This window comes from Protobothrops mucrosquamatus, unplaced genomic scaffold (assembly GCF_001527695.2).
Source record: "Protobothrops mucrosquamatus isolate PMUCROS unplaced genomic scaffold, P.Mucros_1.0 scaffold707, whole genome shotgun sequence".
Classification (NCBI taxonomy): Eukaryota; Metazoa; Chordata; class Lepidosauria; order Squamata; family Viperidae; genus Protobothrops; species Protobothrops mucrosquamatus.
The window spans coordinates 89338-114406 of NW_015386988.1; the positions used below are offsets into that span (position 1 = coordinate 89338).

Consider the following 25069-nt stretch of genomic DNA (forward strand, 5'->3'; position numbering starts at 1 on the left):
ATAATAATAATAATAATAATAAAGTTGGAAGGGACCTCGGAGGTCATCTAGTCCAACCTCCTGCTCAGGCAGGAAACCCTATACCATTTCGGACAAATGGCTGTCCAGTTTCTTCTTAAAAACTTCCAGTGTTGGCGCATTCACCGCTTCTGGAGGCAGGTTGTTCCACTGGTTAATTGTTCTAACTGTCAGGAAGTTTGTCTGTAGTTCTAGGTTGCTTCTCTCTTTGGTTAGTTTCCACCCGTTGCTTCTTGTCCTGCCTTCAGACGCTTTGGAGAATAGCCTGACTGAATGAGAGGAAAAAAAGGAAAGGATAATTGAAAGAAAATAGTCATTATTATAGCCAAATAACTACAGTAAATATAAAAGTGGAAGGGTCTGGATGAAATAATCCTGATTTTCTGAAGTTGTGTATTTATAAATGAAGATGGCAGTTGGAGAACAGCTGTTCTAATGACTTATTTCTTGTCTCTCTGCATTGGTCGATATGAAAAATATGAATTACAGAAGAAAATCCTATTTTATGCTGATGGATTACCTATTGCTGGAATAATCATCTTGCATATTATTGCTATAGCACAGGCCATCCACTGTTGTAGTAGGTGAAAGTACAGTTGTTCAACTTAAAGTATCTTTTAGAAATCTACCAGATGTAGGAATATATCATTGCTCCCAAGGAAAGGAAAAGCATACTTTCCTTTTTCTTGAACCATTGTTTCGACAAGCCCACAATGCTACCCTTTGCTAGTTGGGTTGAAATCTCACAGGAAAAAGCGGTTGACATGGTAAAGGATATGAGAATTTGCTAAGAGCTCTTTTGATCTTAGAATTCTTGGAGGCTGCATGGAAGAGGGATTGATATAGACTCAATTTGATAATACAAGTAGTCCGCAGTTAATGATGGTAATTGGAACTGGAATTTCAGTTGCAAAGCAATGTGGTCATGAAGTGCAATGTTACAGGATTATAACACTTAGCAATGGCAATCCCAGCAGTCCCCGTTGCTTGTGTTAAGCAAGGACCTCACGTGACTGCGACTTATGACTTCTTGCCAACTTCCAACAAGCAAAGTCAGTGGGGAAGCCAGTAGGAAATCACAAGGCTTGCAAGCATGCCAGTGGGCAAATGAGGGCTAAGGAGTGTTGAAGGGAAGAGAGGGAATGCAGTGGCACTATGCAAGAACAGGCAAGAAAGGAAATGCTGTGGCACAATGAGTATGTAAGGGAAGGAGTGCTGTGGTGCTGCATGAATGCAGTGGAGGACTTATGTGGTATGGACTGTGAGTAGAGGGGAGTTGCAGGTGGGCAGGCATTATAGAATATGAGATCCATAGTGGGATCCTCAAGAGAAAAAGCACCAGAATTGACTTATGGGAGCAACATGCAACTTTCTCTGCCACTTTCCCCATTGACTTGCTTTGCAATCTCCATTGATTGCCAACTTTGCAATCATGTGGCTGTGGAACACTGCAAACTATCATAAGTGTGAGCTTCTTGCCAAGTGCCTAAATCATGATCAGATAGTTGTGGGGACTGTGCTGTGATGGAACTTGGAGGACCAGTCATAAGTACAGATGGTCCTTGACTTACAACTGTAATTGAGATCGGAATTACAATCATAAATCATTGCGGTCATAAGTCAAGGCATCATGCCACTGGACCTAATTTTGGGGGGCATTTTTTTTTTGCAGCAGTTATTAAGCAAACACCCTAGTCATTAAGGAAAACCCCAGTCATTAAGCAAATCCCTTTACCCCATTTTTTACCAGAAACTGGAAAAATCATAATCATACTGACAAAAACCCAAAATATGATCACATGACTAAGGGGTGTGTGTAGTTGTGATAACTTCAAAATCAGGTTGTAAATCGCTGTTGGAGGCTTTGTTGTAACTTTGTTCATTAACTGAGGACTACTTCTATTCTTAACAAAGTTGGGTCCTATATTATTATAATATACGCACAGCTGAACAGAAGATCTTAAAACAACTTCTATTGAGAAGTGTTAGAACAACAAGCTTCTGATCTATATGTCATAATTGCATTTTTTTTGTTTCATGCAAAAAGTCCTAAAGGGGTTTCCAACCAGTCTTAAAATTAATCAATCCTTTTTCTCATCAAAGGTGTCAATTAATGCCATCTCAGCCAGGTCTACCATCCATTCTTCCATTGTACTTACCATAGTTTCAGATCTTTCCATTATTATGCATATAAAAGTCTTGCTCCTTTTGTCATAAATAGAAAAAGAGTTCCAAGTAGAGTTCCCTGAATTTTTTCCAACTATTTGCTAATCAGTCCCAAAAGGAATATCTCTGGTTTCAATTTTATGTTAAACTTTAAGATTTTCTGAATCTTAATATGTATTTGAATTCAATTTCTTTAGTTGTTTTACATGATCACCAAGCATGATAAAAACTCCCTTCTTTTTCACATTTCTAACATACATTTAAGGTATCTGTATACATTTAAGATTATTTTTCTGGTGGTAAATACCAATGATCCATCATTTAATAAAAAGAATCAAGATTATATGTTCAGCAGAGTTGATGATGGCTAATCATGGATTCATAGGTGTTTATTAGATAAAGTTGTAATTTTCTCTGTTTTACATTCTAGTGTGTAAAATGTTTTCCAGCATAAGATTGTTAGATACAGAAATATATATTTTTTTGCTGTTTAACTACGGTATATTGTGGGGAAAGAGAAAAAAAAGATAAAATCACATTTAATTTACTGAGATTTTAAATTTGGAAGTTTTTTATTCATTTGGGTTTAGATAAAAAGTTTTTCTTCATGCATATGTGCTACTGTAGCTTTATAGGAAAAGGATTGGTTTCTTATATTTGAAAATATTTATCCTGGAAGACATTGTATGTAGACTTTGTATGTTCCATTAATTCCATTAATTTCTAAAAGCATATGTTTAATATTCAGCAACTAGGTTGAGGCAAATAATTTTAAAACCACACTATTTAATCAGTTCTTAACTTAAACAGATACTTATAAAATGCATTGAGAAGTTTACTGGGAGGATGAATTTTAATACATAAATAACACCCAGAGTTTTGATTTAAGATAAACAGCCACACAAATATTTAAATAAATTTAATGTGATTTTTTTTTATTGATATCAGGTAAAGTTCACTTCACTTGCAATAGGATCAGCTCTTACATCACTAGACGTGGGCTGCTTTGCTTTAGCAGAAAGTTGCCAGAACATATCAGGAGGATTGTGGGGAACTGTAATTAACATTCTTCTGGATAAATCCGAATGCAGCATGGTGCGAAGAGAGGTTTGTAAATCCCACAACTGTAAAAATGAATTTTCAACTAATTATAACTTGATAATTTGGGGTTGAATCAAGTGCCTACATCAGTGTTTCTCAACCTCAGCGTCTTTAAGACAGGTGGACTTCAACTCCCAGAATTCTCCAGTCCGCCATTCTTAAAGGCGCTAAGGTTGAGAAACGCTGGCCTACATCATTTATCTAGAAAACTGTGTACTTAGCTTTTCTCTGTCTCTCTTTCTCTTCTGAAAAGATTTTCCAAGGAAGAGCGAACAATGAAAACAGTTACAATGTGGCATTAAAAGCAAAACTTTGAGAGCAGATGATTCTTATATGAATGGTGTTAGAGTTGTCATCTGCTGCATTAGATACATTGCTCCAAAGAGACTTCAGTAATGCTTATCTAGGATTTTACTATATATATAGGAATAGGATATTTCCTATATATTCTTATATCGATTAAGATCACTAAATGTTGATAAAACAAAGGAGATCATTGTAGATTTCAGAAAGAGCTGGCATAGTCATACTCCATTCAGTACCAAGGATGCAGCTGTACAGGTGGTCATCAGTATTAAGTATCTGGGGGTGCAGATAACTAACAATCTGAATTGGTCTCTCCACACGTCATCCTTAGTGAAGCGTGCAAACCAGTGTCTGCATTTCCTGCGTCGGATGAGGAAAGCACATCTTTCTCCTTCTGTCCTGGCCACTCTTTACAGAGGCACGATTGAGAGCATTTAAACAAACTGCATCACTGTCTGGTTTGGTGGCAGCAATGCCTCAGATAGAAAGTCCATACAGAGATTGGTCAGGACAGCCAAGGAGATCATAGGAAGCTCGCTCCCTGGTATTCAGGATGCTGCTTATAAGCGCTATGTGCTTAGAGCTCAAAGCATTGTTAGAGACCCCACACATCCACTTTACAGTCTGTTTCTGTTGCTCCCCTCTGGGAGGAGGTTTCGAAGTATTTCTAGCAGGACTACCCGATTCTGTAATAGCTTTGTTCCCTATGCCATCCGTCTGGTAAACTTGCAAGATTTGTTTTTCTCGCCATGCACATGTATGCATAGTCCGAACTAGACTGTTGTTTCTCAGTGTGATATATGTGGGTATATGCATAATTCTGTATTTATTTATTTTTGTTATATTTATGTAGTGTATATTGGAGGTGGTGATCCTTTGAGAGCTGAATGCAATGACATTTCATTTTAATGTATGCCGATTAGTGTACATTCAAAGTGACAAAGTTATTATTCTATTCTATTATTCTATTATATTCTAAACCACTTTTTGTGTTTTTCCCACTTTTTGTGTTTCTTACTCCTGTTTTTTATACAGCATGAGATGCCTCTAGACAGGCCATCTAGGTATTCTGGGATTGCAATTTCCCAAGAGAGAAATGTAAAACAATGAAACCATTTTCTGTAATAATTTAAGGGATATCTCATCTTTGTCCACAGTGTAAACCAATAAAGTTAACCATGATGAAAAATTAAGTTATATGAAGCATTTTTTCAGAAGATTGACTGAATGATTAAAGCATTGGCACTAAAAATAAATTTAATACTAGCTGAATTACAAATACTTTCATCATTTTAAGCTGCTGATCTGTATAAAAACTTGTTCGAAAAATTACATGGAAAGGAAATTTTCCCTCTCCGCGTCAGTTCTGCTAAAAAATGCAAAATGTGATTTCTTTTTAAATAATCCACTGCATAGCCAAAAGCTTAAAACAGAAAAATTGTAAAGTATGAATTTAATGTATACTTTGCATTGCATTGATGATTCAGCATGTACTAGCCTAGGTTCTTTTAACTGCAGCCAGGTGGCACTGTTGATGCTTGTTTGTTTTTTCTTTGTAGGCTGCATTCATTCTTCAGAATCTTTTGGTTATCCCACTACCAACTGAAGAGGCCAAAGATATCAATTGGAAGGTGACTGGTTTACTTGATGTGTTATTACTATTCATCAATAGGATTATGCACAGCAATTTATAATTTAGCAAGAGTATAAGCTGTTTTAGATGTACCTAGATGTGAAAATATGCATAATTTACCTTGTTAATAGAGAAGCAAAAGGGTTTTTTTCCCCCTCCTAGTCTTGTTGATCCTCAAACAAAGCTTTCTGTATTAGACAAAAACAAAATCTTGGTGGTTTTCAAGTTAAGCTAACCTAAAAAGTAGATTTAGAAATGTCTTGAAAACAGACCCATCTTTCAAATAAGATAATACATTTATAATTCATTTCTAAAAGAACATATATCTGAATGCAGTTTCACTGATAAATGTAACTTAGTTGTAATTTATGATCATGGAAGCAGTGTCCTAAGGCCATAGGATTATGTGGATTTTTCCATATAAGGTCAAAGATAGAAGTGCAATCTCTGAGAGGCAAATTCGCCATCACATTCCTTCTCCCTTGCTATCAAACTGACTGGATTCAATTTGTTTTATGTATTTTATGTTACAATATTCGTCAAGATTTCCCCATCAAAATGCTTTCCACAGTGGTTCAGAATTAATTTATGGGTTGATGATGGCCTACAGCAGGGGTGGAGAAATATGGCCTTTTTATGATTAGTGAACTTCAACTCCCAGAATTCCGCGAGCCACATGGATGGATCTAGTGAAATAAAGTGCATCAATGTAGATGAGATAATGCTGCTTAAGTATTGTTTTCTTGTAGTTGGGGAGAATTTATAAATTTATGAAACAAAATGTAATACAACTTTTTAAAGCTGCCTTTGGAATGTCTGATGCTGTTGATATCATATGATGGTATCCTATTGTCTCTGTCTCTGTTCTCCTTAAAGTTGGAGTTAGAAACGGGGAAGTACTAATAAGCAGGTATTCTTTTTTTCAATGATTTTATATTATAGGGTAAAACTTATACAACTATAAAATAGATGCATTAAAGAAAAAGAAATAAAAATAAGGTGTAGAAGAGAATAAACAGAAGAAAAAGGTAAAAAAAAAAATCTGCTCCCTTCATCCCCAGCATGTATAAGCATCATTAATAACTTACCACTATTTCTTAAAATCAAACATCTCTTCATTCCATAACTTTCCCCAATATCTATACACCCATCTTTAAAACCTCATCCCTCACTATTAAACAGCAAAAGTCCAGCAGGGGTGATCAGAAATGACAACATAAGTATCACAAATTATCTGTTACACCCAGATTGAAACCATCCTTTCCCTTTAAATAAATCCCCCCAAATAAAAATTCAATCCCACTCAAAAATAATTAAACATTATCAGAAATAGCCATCATAATTCAGTCCTAATCAAGGAGCTATTTAATATTCCTGAAAATAATCTTTTAGCCTTGGTTAAATAAAGTAATTTTATATATTTTCTGTGGACAGTCTTTTAAAATCCTCAAAGGAAGTTCTAGCATCTTTCTTCTCATACTCTTCTCCTCTCTGAGTTCTTTTCTTCATTTTTATCAAGCCCTCTTTGTACTTCCAATGTAGAAACCCCAGAAAACCCCTCTTGTAAATTCAGTATAAGAGAATAATCCAAATCACTAATCTCGTTTATTATTTGTGTTTCTTTTTCAATTTTGAATAATCATCTTTCATTTGTAAAACCATTATTTCCATCTTTTGTGAACTGTGATTTTTAATTCCACTTATAAATCAACTTCAGTTTTATTCAGTGGGGCTTAATCCTCTGCAATTATACCAGCGCTGCTAATAAAGAGTTAAATAGGTCAAAAACTTCATGTTACCATGACTGAAATGGCTTTTTTTAAAAAGTAGATTTCTGGTGCCCTCTAATGTCTAATCTTCAAAGTCTTTTGAATCAGTACAGATTATAAACAGAACTTTTTTCCCCCAAGGGAGAGAATCCTTTCAATCAACATCAAAATCTTAAATTTATCTGTGCCCTTAATCTGTTTGAAACTTTCCAAAGCCAGGGATAATCATCCTCTTGCTGTGTATTCCAGAAAATACAAATCTTCATACTTGTAGTTAAAATGCTTTTTTAAAAAATTGAAGGACACTCACCCAGTGATTTTGCATAAAATTTGCCAGTCTGAAGGTTCTTAAACTTTAAAGAAAGCCAAAGAATAAAAAATAAAGTTCAAAGTGATTAAGAGACAAGCCAGTCAAAGTTAGTTTATATAGGCAAAATTAAGAAACAAGTCAGTCGAAGTCAAAGCTTATATAGGCAATATTAGTGGCTATAAACACAATGTAATATTATGACTCCCAGTTGGTAGCAAGCCTATTGCAAAAACATAATTCCTGCCATCCGTTCACAAAAAAACAACTGCACAGAGCACATATGGGTGATTAGATTATTTCCCTGTAATTCCAGAGAGATTTCAGCCAGAATGGAACATTTAGGCACCGACCCTTGGCCATACCACCTTTGCCCCCAGCCACCCACTTCAGCCAATTTACAATCAGCTTTCCTCCTCTGCTAACCCTTCCCTGGCCATTCTTCATGGTGTCTGCCCCTGGCCCTTCATCCCTGCCTATTCGCCTAGACACCATTTGATCTGGGCCTTTGGCTGCATGGGACAAATAGTCCCCAGCCAATCAGGTGGCAGGCAGAAGGAATGATGCTGTGGGAGCAGCGTGTGATGCAAAAGCATTTTTTTTTAAAAAAAAAAGTGCTGTGGCTGCTCTGCAGGATTTTTTAAAGGGGCTGCGCTTTCAGACCATTTAGGTGGCTCCAGAGCGTGGTTCTGATAGGACATGTGGGGAGGGGGATAGGGCCGAGTTATAAAAAGAAGGTGTCAGAGGGGGCAAACAGGCAAGACTATGTTGGGGGCAATGAAGAAGGGAGGGAGGGGCACCTCTAGGGGGCTTTGCAGAGACGGCTTGGCTTGCAATTCAGCCAGCTCCAACAGAATGAAAGGGGTAAGGAAGAATGAACCTGACACAGCTTCTGGCATTGCGGGGTGGTGGTGCAGGAGGTGAACGGTAGTGGCACGTGGGGGGGCATGGCAGGCGAATGGTAGCATGCAGCTTCTGGTGTTGCAGGGTGTGTGACAAGTAAATGATGGTGGTGCACGGATTCTGTTGTTGCAGGGGGGGCACCATCCTGCCATTACCTCTGTGCCTGGACTCCGGCCTAATGCCCCACCACGCATCACCACCATTTGCCCCACCCTGCAACTCCAGAAGCCGTGCACCACCACCATTCGCCTAGTGCGGCCTCCACAATACCAGAAGCCGCGTGCCACCACTGTTTTCCTGCTGCCCCCCCCCTTGCCACACCAGAAACTGCCGGGCTTGCTCTTCCTTCCCCCTTTCATTTTGTTGGAGCTGACTGAGTTGCAAGCTAAGCCGTCTCTGCGAAGCTCCCTAGACATGCTCCTCCCTCCCTCTCTTCCTGGTTGACCCCAACACACTCTTCCCTGTCTGCTTCTGGGGCAAAGGGGCTGCAGCCAAGGGTCACTGCCTAAACCCATTTCAGCTGCCCTGTTCTGCAATTAGGCTTTTTTTTTTAAAAAAACCACAGTGTGTTCCTCTCCTTTAGAGGGATGCCAGTTCACCATTAGACTCACTGGAAGTTTAAGCCTGCATTCTTCAGTCCTTCTTCAAAAATCACTGATGTTCCTATTGCCCTCCCTGCTGAAAATCTAAACAGACTAGAATTGGCTTTGTTAGCAGTGGGAGACTGTCTTTTTGGTTTAGTAATAAAAGCTATAGGGCCAGAAAAGCTTTTTCACAGTTAAAGGAACCAAAGGAATCTCCATGACAGCAAGACTCACTACTTGGACTGATGTGTGGCTCTGTTACTCTCAAAGGTAATGGCATCAGAGAGAGATGTGTGAAAGCAGGCATTGATAGAAACTTTATGTTATTCAAACGGTTGTTTGCAAAATTAATTTTAAAACAACTTAATATAACTATTTGAAGGATATGGAGATGAAAATGGAATTCTTGCTTTGGGGAACATGCCAACCCAGCTTAGTAATAGACAGTTTGGCAAGCTGCCTATTTGAGACTTGTCAGTGTGAAGCTGTTATCTTAATGCTTTTTAGTATGCTTGTGATTAACTTTTTAAATATTTCATGGATGCTTAAGAACTCTTTTTCAATAGTAAGTCTGTGCTTTTTAAATAAATCTTATTGGATTGGACCCAGTGAGTGTTGGGGGGGGGGAGAGCTAGTAGCAGTAATTAGCATATGCCAGTGGAAATGCCAGTGGAAAAATTCACAAAAGTTGTAATAGTTTTCTAGCCATTCTTCTTTTCTCTTCAGCAAAATTGAAGCAGTATTTTGTTTTGTTTTTCCAAGTTAATTTCACTAGTGTGAAATAGTAAAATAATAGTATGACACATAGCTCTTCTCTGTGTCTGTCTGTCTCTCTCTCTATCTCTATCTCTCTCTCTCTCTCTCTCTATATATATATATATATATACACACACACACATACACACACACACACAGAGAGAGAGAGAGAGAGAGAGAGAGAGAGAGAGAGAGAGAGAGAGAGAGAGAGAGAGAGAGAATGCATCAGCAAACATCCAACTGATATCCAACAAAGTTGAAATAGAATTGGTTAAGTTCAGATTTTTTGAGTCACTGGTGGAAAAACAGAAGTACAGGGCCACTGCTGTCTTTGAATTGTTAATATGGTGCCTTGTTTCACTGAAAACTAAGATGCAGATCTTATAGGCACTGTCCTGCTGGTCTTGCTCAAATCTTACAGATTTGAGACATGGACATTGTTAAATGCAGGCCTGAACAAGCCTGATGGTTTCCTAATGTGACACCAACAACATCCACTGGAATCTCCCTCCACAGCTGCCTGAAAATACTTTAAGAATGAGATTCAATAAATAACCTACAAGAGAGGTTGAAATGCAAACATGCAGATTAAGATGATTTGGACATGCATGCAGAATGAAGGAATATCAACTTCACAGATCACTATGGAGAAAGTAAACTACACAGTGAAAGTTTCAGTGAACAGCACAAACAAAAAGATGGCCAAAGGAAATTGAAGATGGACTGAAAAAAACCTGACTCAATTTAAATGGTACAAAATAAGTAGCCCACAATTGGAAAACATGCAAAACCAGTGTAACTGAAACACCATAGCAACATCCTGGCTCTGAGGTTAACATTGTCCAGATGCTCACTAAGGAAATGAAAACCAAACCTAAAATTTGTGATGGCTATTTATAACCTAAGGTATACTGTATATTGATAGTCTAGACTTTATGACGGATAACATAAGAATGAATTTGGCAAGAGTCTTTGGAACAGATTTCCATTTATTGAATGAAAGATGTCAGTGTTGTATGCCAGTTCTGTATTGGGATTAACACAATTATAGATGCCACTGAGAAGCTAGCATAAAGATTAATATAATTTTAGGTGCCGCTGCAGTGCTAGTGTAAAGATACTATTTGCCACTTAAAACAGATGCAACTCTGACAACCTATGTTAAACATGTTAGAGTTACAACTGAAATCACATTGAAGGTAAGAAAACTGAAAAATGAGCCCCAGCCATATTTTTTCAGTTCATTTCTTTTAAAAGATTTAAAAAATAAAATTAAATATTATTTGACTATCCTGAAGCAACCAACCTGAGGTTACAACCCACATTTCTGACATCTGATTCATTTTTAAGTTGGTCTGTAATGTAATAAACCTCATAGAATTCTGGGATACTGTAATCATTTCATTTTGTACTAATACATTTTGCAGCTTTGTGTTCACACTTCTGCCAACATACACAGTCAATCCCAAATTTGCTCAAGTCTTAAATTGCAATTACGAAGCATTCACCTAGCAATTAAATTTGCTATTTCAAATGGAAAATAACCAACTATTAATGTACTATTCACCTGGGAAGATGTTGATAGTATTTCTGAGTTTTTAAACAAATGGTATCAATGCAACAGTGCAAGATGATTTTGCAAGAAGCCAATTAGTTTGCATGTTTTTGTGACTGAATGTCTGACGCCGAACAGTTCCTCTCAAGGTATCATCACTTTTCAAAGGATGCACCAACTTCTGTATCAGTCATAAAAAAAGAATCTCAGGTTAAATCCTACTTCCTAAAGTCACAGTTGCAGCTGTTCAAATAGGGAATCAACTGTTTTCATCCCACACCATTCAGAACCTCATATAATCCAGTTTCTTAATCATGAAATGAGCGTCCCCATTTCAGAGGTTCTCTGAATCATGCAAGGAGCCCACAGTGGGAGAAAAGATGGTGGTTTGGGCAGGGCAGGACACATGTTGCATGCAAGTAATCCATGGCCTAACGTTTGAATGCAACGATTATTTAAATTATATATCTTATTTTAATGTTTGAAGCACTTGAAAGAACAGTATCTGTGTGGTGAATATTGCAAAAAGAAAATACTACAAAGAAGAACAGACTGAGTAGTATACATTGTGTTACTATCAGCGCAATTAATATACAAGAGTGATTATTTGCTGGGTTAGTATTTTCTTCTCTTACAACCAATATTTTTGAAGTCAGTAATCATCACATTTAGTTCCAGTTCAGTGGATCACAAATGTTATATAGTTTCAAGGTGCTTGGTATCATTTCACACACATGATTATGACTCCAGTGGTTTTAATATACCTTTGAGGCTGTTAACTACTAGGCATAAAAATCTAAAATTGGACTCAGTTGAGCCAAGTATTTTAAAACATTGATTCAATGTGATCATTCTTAGCATCTGCAAAGCTGTCATGCTTGACTTGGTTGGTACATCTTGCTTGGATATTCTGCACTTGAATTCCCATTTGCTGTGATAGAGTTAAAGCATACATGCCCAGATAATTAGACATTTTTTTTTCCTTGAGGCTCATTTGAAACAAAATGTAGTGACAGATATTTTCATTAGTAAAGATTGGGAGGGGAAAATGAAGGACTTCCATAAATATGTGTTTGTAAATTCTTTTTTTCAACATCCTGAAAAGTTTTAATAATCAACTGTGGCCATAGATTTCACCAATCCTTGACTAGCTCCTGTGGTTTTCTTGCAAGGTTTTTCAGAAGTGGTTTGCTATTGTCTCCTTCCGAGGGCTGAGAGAGAGTGACTGGCCTAGGGTCACTCAGTTGGCTTTGTGTCTAAGGCAAACTACAGCTCAGGGTCTCCCGGTTTCCAGCTTGATGTCTTAACTATAGGACCAAACTGTCTGTCAACCATATTTCATTCAATGGTTTTCATGAGTGCCTAGTATACCTGTTAAAATTAAGTTATAGACATTATGTGAAGAAAAACAAAGAGTGCAGGGAAGAACAAGGTAAGGAGAACAAAAAATACTGTTTAAATTATTAGTTAAATTCTCAAGATTATAACAGATGTTGAAGTTTGTTTGAATTCTGCAATTACAATTGTACCACAATTAAGAGCTTGGAAGTTAGTTTTCAAAAAAAGTGAAGACCCATGAGGAGATCCCCCCCATAAGCTATAAATTGCAGTTTACCTGCATTTTCATGGATTTACAATTGAGAGATTCTTGCCCACATTTGCTGTGAGAAGAAAAATGTGAGAGTTGCCTAATTTGACATCAGATTATTAACAATTAGAGAAACAGTTTTCTACTTAAGAAGTATAGTTACAAAGTACAGGTAGATTTTGCTTAACAACCATTAAGCAACCATTCAGCTACCATTCAAAGTTACAATGGCACGGAAAAGGTAACTTTACAACCAGTCCTCACATTTATAACTGTCACAGTCTCCCACAACCATATAATTTCCATTTGCATATTTCACAACTGGCCTCTGACAAACAGAATCAATGGAGAAACCAGCAGTAAAACCGCAAGTCATGTTCATGTGATGTTTTGTTTGATGACCTGTGGTGTCTTGTGTATTGATCAAATGGGAAGTGATGTAAGTCAGAGGTAGTTTTGCTTATGTCTGTGTTGCTTAGCAACACAGTTGCCAATCCCAGTTGTAGTCACTAAGCGAGGACCACCTGTAAACAAAATCCTCAAAACTGAAAGAAAAGAAGGGGAAGAGGAGGAAATTTAATTTGTGGTACTCTACCTTTGAGTCACAGGATAAGAAGCTATAATGTAAGGAAGAGAAAATTTTCACGTCTTCCTCCCTCCCTCCCTCCCTTCCTTCCTCCCTCCCTTCCTTCCTTCCTTCCTTCCTTCCTTCCAGGGGCCTTGCGTACACGATGAAGCAACTGGTTTGTCTCTGTCTGGAAAACCTGCTCTGCAGGCCTTGCTCTATCATTGCCACTTTTATGAGCATTTGAATGAGATGGCAAAGATATGTTACCTGGGTCGGTATACCTTTGATGTGGATTTTTGCTTGGGAGATCAACTGGTATCAACAAAGAATAGCATGAACGGTAAGTGATACTTCCAAGAATTCACGTAGTGTGAATCTCACTGCTCTTCTCCATGTCCTCAATAATTTTTTCTTATGATTGCAGTTTTAATTACCTATGTGACAATCTAAACCAGCGGTGGCGAACCTATGGCACAGGTGCCAGAGGCAGCACTCAGAGCCCTCTCTGTGGGCACCCGTGCCGTCGCCCCAGTCCTCGGCCTTCAGCTGGGTTTTATAAAACCTTTTCGCTTTAGGCCTCCGCCGCCGTGTGTAAAAAAAAAAAAAGGTTCAATCAGTCAATTTCAACTTCTTGCGGGGGAAAAAAAGATCTTGCAAAGTTGGAATTGATTGAACTTTTTAGTCCCACCCAGTCTGCCGTTACCACCGCAGCCACGTCCACCCAATGGGCCACGCCCACCCAGTGGGCCACACCCACCCGGCACTCGACAATGCATAAGTGGGTTTTGGGTTGCAGTTTGGGCACTCGGTCTCTAAAAGGTTCGCCATCACTGATCTAAACTATTATCCTCTGGGAATATGTAACATTACAATACTTGTGCATTTCTAAAATAAACAAAACTTTACTCCTTAATCTAGTTCAGTGTTTGGGGTACAGATTAAAAAATGTGTCTGTAGTTGGAGGTAGAAAAGGAAGTTTTTTTTTTAGTAAAGGTTATTCTTTCTCATTATGAAAAAGAATAATTGACCGTGTGGAATTTCTAAAATGTGTATATTAATTAAAACGTTAAGGAGAATGCATCTATAATGTAAAGAAAGGAAGAGGCTTTAGAAAAAGGCAAGGTACGAGCCTGGAGTTTATTTCTCTGTTCCTTGTGACTGTGTTAATGATGTCCTGTGAGAAATTCCATACTGGGTTTATGAAATACTTTTTCATTTCATGAGAATTGTTGGCAGCACTCCATAGAGCGCAGGGGCCACTTCATATGTATTCTTTGAAGGGAACGTAGTGGAAACTATCAATTCTCAGTGTATCATGGAGATTTGTTTGGCAGACAATTAGGCTGGATACATGAAGTAAACAGTTGGTGGCTTATTGCTGTCTCTTGTATAAAATGATAGGGAACTTGTTGTGGCTGTGTTCTTTGCAATCAGCATTCCCCCCGCCCTCCTTCTCCATCCTGCTAAATCAAGTGTACCTTCACCTTAAGTCTATTCACTGTTGGGTAAATCAATATCTCAGGGCGTAAAATTATACACAATAGTTTGTCATCAGTTTTATGACACAAAATGCTTATTAGTGAAGATTAATTACCATGTCCCACACTTCAGCTTCACAACTGAAGATGCAAAATATGCAAAATATTGAAATTTTTTTTGAAAACATTTCTATATTTATAAAGAAAAACCTTTGTAAGCATTTCACCCACTGTTGACTTTTGCTTACTGGACAATGAAAGGGGCTGTTTAAAGGTTAAAAATAATTAGGTAAGGAGATCTAGTTAGGTTAATTGTGTTTTCTTGGTGTTATTAGCCAAACCACAAACTATGGTTCCCTGGATGAGGCTTATGGACAACCAAGTTATTATTGGATATCTTGGATACCACAGTCACTATCTACAGCAGAGGTGGGGAACTATGGACCCTTTATGACTTGTGGACTTCAACTCCAAAGAATTCCTGTGCCAGCCATGGTGTCTCAGGAATTCTGGGAGTTAAAGTCCACAAGTCATAAAAGGGCCATAGTTATCCAACCCGATCTACAGGGAAGGATAAACCTATGCCCAGATTTACTCTTGCTTTTGAAATTATGGAAGAGGCATGGCTCATCTTAAAATGACATGAAATGCTGCAACAAGCTAAAAATTTATTGGTGGCAAGAGTAAAATTTTATAACCATGGATTCCCTCTGTCTCCCCTTTCCAGACTTTGAAGATTCTCTTTCTGCTTGGAGAATCCAGGATGGTGGGAACCAATCTCCACGTTCTCAGTCAACTACTGATACTTGGGTGAGTTGAACATACAGTGAAATGGGATAGTCTGGAGAACTAGGATTCCATTATACTAGTTGTGTTTTTTCTTGAATTTCTTAATACACTTTAATATTTTTTTGTTTTTTAATTCCTCTTTTGCTCACCTTCAGAACCTTTCACCTTTCAGCAGGAAATGTTAAAAATACTTGTGGATGTTTTCAGGGTGGAAGGCATCCAGTAATTTTTGTTAGGAAAAGTAAAAAAGAAATACTTTCACTTCCAAAAATGGAGTTCTGTCTAAAACAATGCTACTGCACGCCACAATATTTCTTTGTATGTGAACTATTTCTATTAATATTTTCTAGAATGGTTTCTATATCTGACATTAGGCAAATTAGCATTAGCTACTGAGAGTAGGGTAAACCAAGTTTTTTTCCTCTCCCAAGAAAATTGACTCTTGTAGGTAATTATTTTATATTAAGTATAAAGTCTGTAGTCTTAAGGTGACCAGTGACAATTAGTTTATTCCCATTTCATTTCTTTCAAGAAAAAGCCATTAATACAGAATCAATATTCAAACTGTCTTGTGGTTTACTTTGCTCCTGGGCCTTAGAATTTAAAAACATGGCCCCTCTCCTGAATGGACTGCTTTCCACCTGCCCTTTGTTTTTCCAATGACTAGATTTGCTATCATACTATTTTTTCACCAACCATGTGAGAACTAACTCCCACACTAGCTAGTGAGTATTCTTGAATCACAGAGGTTGATGAAAATTCCTCGCCTGTAGCTTTTAATCTTTTTCAATAAATTTGCTATTCTTGTGAGGTTTCCTAAGTGGTAGGATGGAGCCTTGCCATGTTCTCTGAAACGGTAATGTGCCTATGCTATGGCCACCAGGGTGCACACACACCTTTGTGTTTGACTAGCTCTGTGCTGGATTCTTTAATTTCATCATTGTCATCATCACTGAGAAGTTGATGTGCTGAAAAGCAAAGCAGAAAGCTGTAGCATCTTTTTGTTATTTATAGTATGCTTCTGGGCCCTCCATAGGCTGCTCAGATAATAGAAATGAAAACATCTTATTTCCCATGTGTAACAAAATGGGAAAGGAAATGCTTTAAATGGTATAGTGCTTAATGGGCACAAGTTATTAATTAAATTGAGAGTGCCTTAAATGACTCTCTTGTTCCTTGTTGCACACTTAGCAAAGAGGAGGGGGCATTTGGGTTGCTTTGTGTTATAAAGGAATTCCCATCCACTCTGTAAGGCTCTAGAAATACAGTCATGCTTAAATTAGAAGTCTTGTTACAAATCCTTATCCCTAGTTCTATGACAAAGACCAGTTTACATATCAATAGAACTGATTGAGTTTGGCCTCCGTGATACCTCTGGATGAGTCTCAATGTCCCATGTGTTAGATGAGGTTTTTATAGCTCAATTATACCAAGATTACATGATCCAACACCATGTTTCATGTATAGTCGCCATCTGTTTCTAAACACAGTTCAGTATGGTGATTATGACATATAAAACCTTATAGACTATTAGGAAGAGACAGTTTGGCATAGTGCTTAAAGTAGTACTGGGTAGGAGACCATTAATTCTAGTCCTGGCTTAGGCATGAAGTCAACTAGGTGAACTAAGGTAAATTCTTTTTCAGACCTAGGAAGAAGAATGCAGTAGCAAATCACTTCTAAAAATCTTGCCAAGAGAACTGCAGGGCATTCACTAGGAATCAACCTGACCCAAAGGCATGTGTGTTCATATAACACACACACACACACACACACAAACACACCACACAATATTTGAAGCACCATATTTTCTGGAACGGTCTTCATAAAATATCTTTCCTTTTGCTTCCTTAGCATGCCAAGTGTATTTGGTGGGAACACGGAGGTGGGAATGGAGAAGGGGATGGCAGGATTTTGTCTCAATGGCTACAGAAATTTTTCTGAGATGATTTACTTGAGTGAATCCCCTGCAATTTTCTTGCTTCGTTTACTCCGTGCTTTGAATTCCATTACAGTAGTCTGAATTTATTTTATTATAGTCCCAGTTTTAGTATTTTTTATTGCTTTAGGCACCATGAGCACCATTTGGGCGAAAAGATGGGGTACCTCAGCTAAAGAATAAATAAAAATGCATATTAAATAAAGTTATCAACTTGGTTCTTCTTAGATAATTTCAGTATCACCATCACCAGGATGTGCTATGGAAGTAGAAGCACCCTCTTCGCCAGCTGTTAGTCTTATTCACGATGCATCATTGAACCGACTCATAACTCAAGGTTGGATACACTTGAGAACTATATTAAACAACTTCATTTCTTAGTCATGCTATGTACACAGTGCATGCTAAAAATTTTGGAATGGATTGTCCAAACAGCAGACCATCGCCTGGTAGTTTATTTTTGAAACTCTCAGGTGATCAAGGCATGAAGTGAAAAAGCTGAAAAAGTAGATACCTTTCAGATAGCAGCAGCTCTGTTTTGAAATACAATGTGTTTTACAATTGTAAATGTTCCAAACTGACAAAACTCTCTTTGGGCCTGTATTGTCCTAGTCCTATGAGTCTTACTGGACTGTTGCATATTGTTCTATTTATCCTAACAGAGGAATGTTCAGTTTAAGAAACAGCAACTGGCAAGTTGGGTTTTTATGGGAACATTTGGCACAATAGTTGTTTTGAAACTTCATGTAGCTAATAGAATTGATTGATTGTTTCTCTGTTGTTCAGGTCACGGTGAGGAATATATCTCAAGAGTTTCATGTGAATCCACATTTCATGTAGCTTTTTTTCTTTTGAATGTTGTGTTCTAGGTCAGAGTGACACAACCACAACAGCATCTTCAAGTCCACATGTTTCCCCAGAGACTGTCATTAGACCTAATCAGTATATGGTAGTCACACTTCCTCTCCTATCAGCTGTATGTGGCGTGTTGGACAACCTGCTTGTTGTTACTCCAAAAGAGACTACAATTGCTCTTCAAAGAGCACATACACTAACTGCTCTCAGTAGGTAAGAGATCAATAACTAGAGAGTTTGCAAATAGACTGTGACAAATGATATCCCAAGCTTTGTTACATATATTGATAAACTGTTGAGTGTTCTGAGAATTCAAAAGTAACAAACCAGAAGAATCCCTTTCTTCTTGAAAATGGAGCAAATCTGGAACATCTCGAAGGGCTGAAATTGACGGGGTTGGGACCAGTGTGTGCTCAGGCCAGAAAGAACTGTTGTGTACACATTGTAGGCCTCTAAATGTCAGGTCTGGAAAAAAAAACAAAATCTATTAACTGGATAGGCTGGGAGGAAAAAGTTAAGGATTTAAAAGAAAGAAAGAGAATGAGAGAGAGAGATTTGATTTTTGGGATAGATATATTTTTGTATTAAATAAATAAATATTGTTTATTAAACTTACATGCTGCCTGAACAGCTTTCTCTGTATGACTTTTTGCTTGCTTGCAATAATGAAACTCCTCTAAGCCACGATGGGTCAGTGAAGCTTTTGCAAAACTGATACTTTGGAGGGTTGAGGTTTATTGTCTATATGGAATGTGGTTTGACAGGTTTTTAACAATTCTATATTTATTGAATTAGGAGTTGGTCAAAATAAAAAGTAACTGCTGTTTTAGTTGAGATTATAAAAGCACATAATTTTCATCTCTTTTCTGACTTCTTAAGATCTGTATACAAAAAGTAAAACATAATCTTCTGACTCAATCTTATGCATTAAATTTGCATCATTCCTAAATACTATATTTTCTAAACTTCTACGCTGAGGCAAATGTTTAAAGTGCATAGTGAAATAATCGGTATATTAAATCTACTTGAGATATACTTTTACTTTATTATCCAATGACTTCAAAAGTAAGATTAAATAAAATAAAATACATTAACATTCATAAAAGAGTCATTATACATATATCAAATCAACATTAATAATGTGTTAACATAAAATAGGTGTTGATGTTAAAATTAGTTTTGTTAAAAGTGTGAATTTGGAAGTCCTAAATTTAGCTTTGTCAACCGTAGAGTCATAAGATGACTAGGTATCTTGATCCAAGTAGTTTTGCTATTTTTGTTAACCAGACTTTATCTATAAGAGTTTACAGTTTGTGTCCAAAGAGGCTACTTCCCACTGTTAATTTTAATAGCCTAACTGCACATAACACGAAACTAAAAATGAACTACTTACGGTTTAAACATGAATCCTTTACTTCTCTTTCACTGTCAATAGTCTTGGTTTGACACTCTAGAATAGTATTCTCTAATGAGGACTAAAGACTAAGACTTTGTGTCCTAACTTAAATAAAAACTTTTAATTACCCTAATCCTAACCTTATAGATGAGACATGTCAAACTCGTGACGTCGCGCAACGTATCGGGATGGTTCTGCCATTGCCGGCAATGGGTGGGCCCGGCTTCTGGATGATGCGTCCGGCCCGCAGGCCAGCAGTTTGACACCCCTGTTATAGATGGTCCAATGTCAAATGTAGTAGAATATTTAGATGGACTCCCAAACTTTAAGTAGAGCCTAGATTGTTGGGTGGTGGTTGGACGAATGTTCTTTCATTCTTTTCCCTGCATATTTCTGTGGTTTTGGTTTTTTGAAGTCCTACAATATCAGCCCTCTATATTAGTTTTTCCATTAGGCACTACTCTCCCTCTGGATTGGATGTGACTGGACTGGTCGTATGTAAACAGGCACTGAGTTCAAATAGACAAATCAGTAGGGTGGTATCCCTAAAAAGAGAATTAAAACTTATTATGGATCAGGTAGCCCTTCCTTTGAAGGATCATGTACGCAGCATTTAGTTGTTTAAGATTAAAGCTGTTCCTTGCTGTCCAGTGGTACCAATTATATGTCCTCTATGGAGAAATTAATCTGGTCACCTTTGTCCTCCTGAAACTAGCTAACTATATGAAATGGCCACATCTTTGGAAAATTCAAAAAATACAATTGTGGTATCCAGGTTGTTTTTTATATATGCATTTTATAGGCAATAAAGCATAAATCTCAGGACTCCTGCACTCAGTTTATATGCAAATCCAGTTCATATCTGGTGTTGGTTCTTACCTGCAGATCCCCAACATCTAAGGCAGTGCATCCGAGAGGTTGCCGGCATTCTTCTGAGTCTTATCTGACTGCATGTTATGTGTCCCACATTCTAGCAAAGGGAAACTTGATGGGTTCATAGAGCATCTGTATATAGAAGCAACCAGAATGTGGAGCTTCTTCCACAACAAAATAAGACTATTGTTTGTTTTCTTTGCTTTTTAGGCAGCTAGAGAAAACAACATCATATAATTTTAATTGCTTATGCTGCTGTCTGGTTTTATTATTATTTCCTTTTTGTAGCTTCTATATTTTATTGCCCTTGTTATATGTACCCTTTTATTGACCGGGGTGAAATCCTGTTGGTTTCTAAATAAATGTATACTGGCGATTTCCCCTTTATAGTGGAAAAGAAGGAAGGTGCACTCGTGTTCATACTAAACAACAACTTGCCTCTGTTAATGCAAGCCACGGTGTGAGTAAGCAAGACCATTTTTAATGATTTGTGCTGGAGTTCATATTTATTTCTCTTAACATATATGTCTTTGTTTTTGTTAGCCTTGTAAATTCTGGCTTGCTGGAGAGATACATCTTTGAAATGAAAGCTCCTCTGCCTTGGCCAGCTCATGAGGAATATTCCAAAATGCAGGTTAGTTGTGAGTGCTTGGTTCCTGTTCCTTTCTAGTGAACGGCTTAATTGGCCTAAAGGTTTAACCTCTGTTTTTGAAGTGGGTTTAATTAATTGGCACTCTATTGTTCATTTTAATAAAGTTGTCAGGTTACCCAGACTTTATTGGTGTTTATTGTGAATGTTGAACATAATGTGTCCTAAGGGAGAGTTATGGTTCTCTTCAGTTGATGAGAATATAAGCTATAGAATATAACCTACTAGAGAAATAAAGTTGAACTACTTGCTGTACCTTGAATGTGTCTCTGCATGTGGAAAGACTCTTGCAAATAATTAAGAGTAATGAGAAAAATGTTTCTTCAAAGGAATAAATGCTTCTTCCTTTAACCTGCCCCTTCAGCGTACTTCTGTTTCACCGCAATCCAGACAAGGTGGCTTTGGACAACTTTAACAAGTTTTCCTTTATTATTAAAAATGCTGTTGGTCATATATCTGTTCCAGAGTTATCAAGCTGCCTTAGCTGTTAAAGTTAGTGGCAGAGTCCAGAACATAAGAATATTGAGCTCTGTGACTTTGCCTCCTGGGGAAAAAAATTCCACACATACAAAAAAAATAAAGTAGTCTGATCCGTCTATCAGATATAAAAATACTGTCTGGTCAAGTGCCTGTTTTATCTTTTACCCCAGTTCTTTTCCTTGCCCTTTCTGTAATATCCATTCAATTTTGACTCTGTGGACAGGGACTACTCTACTTTTTCATATCTGTGGCACAGTATAGATTAGTAAAAAGAACTTGTTATTAACAACACTTTTGTCCCTTTCTACACCAATCTTTTTCAAACTGGGGAACTTTATGATGTGTGGACTGCAACTCCCCCAATTCTCCACTGCTCTAAACCAAACGTTCCCTCTTCTTTTTCCCTTCCCTTTAGCCCAATTCCCAGTCAGATCTATATTTTATAACACTGATCTCCACCATAGTTAGGCTTGGTGTCAATTCAGAAAACCAATGTCCTTTCTCAGAAATATTTGTTCAGAGTGTTTTTTCCTTCACATTCACCAACAGGATATTTTAGAATTAGAGGTGAAGTAGACAGTGGCAAGCAGCAAGGTGCAAGAGATGGATCACCTCCACTTTGATGAAAACTTGTCTTTCTTGATTTCTAGCCCAAAGTCATTCCATCAGGTTATTTATCTGAACTATAAGATACTTCAGTATGCTGGTTTCCTTCTTCCTATAAACCAGTCAGGGATAGAGTTTGACTCGAGTGGAGTAAAACTCCCAGGAATAAATAAAATTCTTGACATTGGAAGCTGCTGTCAATTAACCAATACAAGCAACAACTTCTTATTACTTGTAATTGTGCAGAACAAATTGGCATTTTAAAATAGTATGTTCAGATGTTACATCTGTTTTATGCAAGATAGAAGTTTAAAACAATAAGTGGTTAATTTTTATTAGGATTATTACTTACTAAAAAATTACATTAAAATTGCCTAAGATGCTACAGCTACTAAGGAGGCAAAAATAATTTCGCCTTAGAATTCATATTTTCTTGCTGTAGCTGAGAACTGAGGAATTGGGGGGGGGGGGTTGAAAACCAAAGTGCAGGAAAGAAAGTGCTTGTGTGCTTAGGGATCTGTGTGCCGTAACATCGTGCTCCATCTATTATTCAAGACCTGCAGTGCCTTAGTTGATTGCTGTGTAGTTGTAAAACTCAGGTAACTGAATTACCGTTGTGCAACTGAATACAGAGAAGTGACATCAAAGCTTCTTTGATCTCACTTCCCCATGTGAATCTTCTTGTGAATGGAAAGGAAGATAAAGTGTGAGCAAGATCAATAATATGCTCAATGAGCTTTAGCGTTTTTTCTTTTTAGAAAGAAGATGTATCCTTTCCCCCAGGTCTCTATTAAATCTGGTTCAAAGGGTGCCCAGTTGCAAAACTTTGGATACATGACATGTAAGCAACAGTTATGCCATAAAAATACTGAAATAATTTATTCCATCCCTCCCCACCCACACACACACCCCCGATGCAAAACCCTCTGTTTTTAATGGTCTTTACAAGTGGTACAGCTTTATTCTCATGAGGGCAGGCATCAGGAAACAGGTGGGAAATGTTCCAATTTCCATGGCAATCAGATCATTCTTCCCTCTTCCACTTTCTCAGTTGCTGAACAAGTGAAGCAGAATATCTGCATTCAAGTACCCCTCCCAGGCAAGCAGACCAATGTCTGATAACTTTTTCGGGCAGCATCACACAGTTTCGCAAGCACTATAAGGCAAGGTATAAAGAATCATTTAAAATGGCTAAAGCCATTTCACAATCCTGAAATCTTACAGATTTTCGCCCTTTTAGCTTTCTACTGTTATATATTATCTTGAATATATGAAGTACCGGTATATTAAATAATTTATTCTACTTTTTTCTTTAATTAATACTCTTTTGTGTGCAGATTAGTGTTGAGTAATGTATGGCTGCCATGTTGCCCACTCTAATATATCTTGCTTGTATTTTCCTCTTGACTGTCAGGTGTGATTAATTGGAGTCATTAGGGCCATAATTAGAGAGCCAGTTTGGTGGAGTGATTAAGGCATCAAGCTAAAAGCTGGGAAACAATGTGTTCTAATTCCGCCTTGGACACAAAGCCAGCTGGGCCACTTTGGGCCAGCCACTTTCTCTCACCCTAGAAAGGAGGCAGTGGCAAACTACTTCTGAAACCCTTGTCAAGAAAACTGCAGGCACTTGTCCAGCAGCTTCCAAGAATCAGACACGACTGAATGGAAGGGGGGGAAAGGGGGGGGAAGAATGGGTCAAGAAGCTTGCAGATGTTCTAGTCATAAATTTATCACGGTGACTCCTAGGAAAGCAAGGAGAGTTGCCTGTTTGCATCAGATGGCCATGATTCTTTGTGCATATGCAGCCTTATTCATAGTGTAACCAGTTTGAAGATATTGGTTGCTTTGGATATACATCTTGATCTATCTATGAGATGTTTGTATTGTATGCTGTGTTTGGATTTTCTGATTTGTTGATTGTAGAATGAAAAAGAGGGAGGGATAATACAAGAAGTTAATTATATTTTAGATGTCTAGTATAAAGATTTGGTCTGCACCAAGCAATTAGGATCAGAATTAGAGAATCGGCTTTAATAGTTGATTTCTGTGCAGTTTTAAAATATATGATATGAAAAAAAATGCTATGGCTTTCTACACGGAAGGGATTTTCTATTGGAAAAATAGAAGAAACGTATCTTTTTGTTCTCAGTGGTTAATGACAATTATGTAAATTTTATTCATGTTAATATTTTCAATTTACATAATTCCTTACTAAACAAGCAAACACTTTAATGAGGTACAGTAGTAATGCCAGGCTCTAATGCTATTTTCTGTTTAATTGTTTGTTAGTTTAACAGTATTTCTAGTTAACTTCAATTCAAAATACTGCAAAACTTTCCAAACTCTCTTTTTTAGAGCACCTTTAATGTGAGTGCCCAGCAAATGAAGTTCAGTAACACACATACACAAATATCTGTGTGTATAGATAAAGAGAGACAGAAAGTTAATAGGAAAAATGTTCTTGTGTCAAGGTTTACATGTTGATGTTATGTACATTATCAAAGTCTTATGATAGGACAGTATGAAAGTTGTTTTTATTAGTACATGAGCAGATTTTAATTCCAAATATATTCTGGATTAGAGGATTTTAAAGATAGAATGCCAGCCCTATAGTGTTCTAAGGATTATTTTAGAAACAAATGTTTGGATGAATGGTTAAAGCATCACGCTAGAAACTAGGTGCCTGAGTCCCACCTTGGGCATGAAAGCCAGTTGGGTGACTTTGGGTCAGTCACTCAGTCCAATTCACC

At 37.4% G+C, this 25069-nt stretch overlaps 1 protein-coding gene across 1 annotated transcript in view; it reads left to right on the plus strand.

The window, feature by feature from the left end:
* The window catches only part of RTTN (rotatin), a 93598-nt gene that overhangs the window by 44537 nt on the left and 23992 nt on the right, over positions 1-25069 (plus strand). Inside the window, exons 31-37 of the mRNA XM_029284545.1 lie at positions 3133-3291; positions 5151-5222; positions 13402-13594; positions 15460-15542; positions 17689-17797; positions 18330-18528; positions 21128-21218. Coding sequence (XP_029140378.1) covers positions 3133-3291; positions 5151-5222; positions 13402-13594; positions 15460-15542; positions 17689-17797; positions 18330-18528; positions 21128-21218 — 906 coding nt within the window. The remainder of the gene's footprint in view (positions 1-3132; positions 3292-5150; positions 5223-13401; positions 13595-15459; positions 15543-17688; positions 17798-18329; positions 18529-21127; positions 21219-25069) is intronic.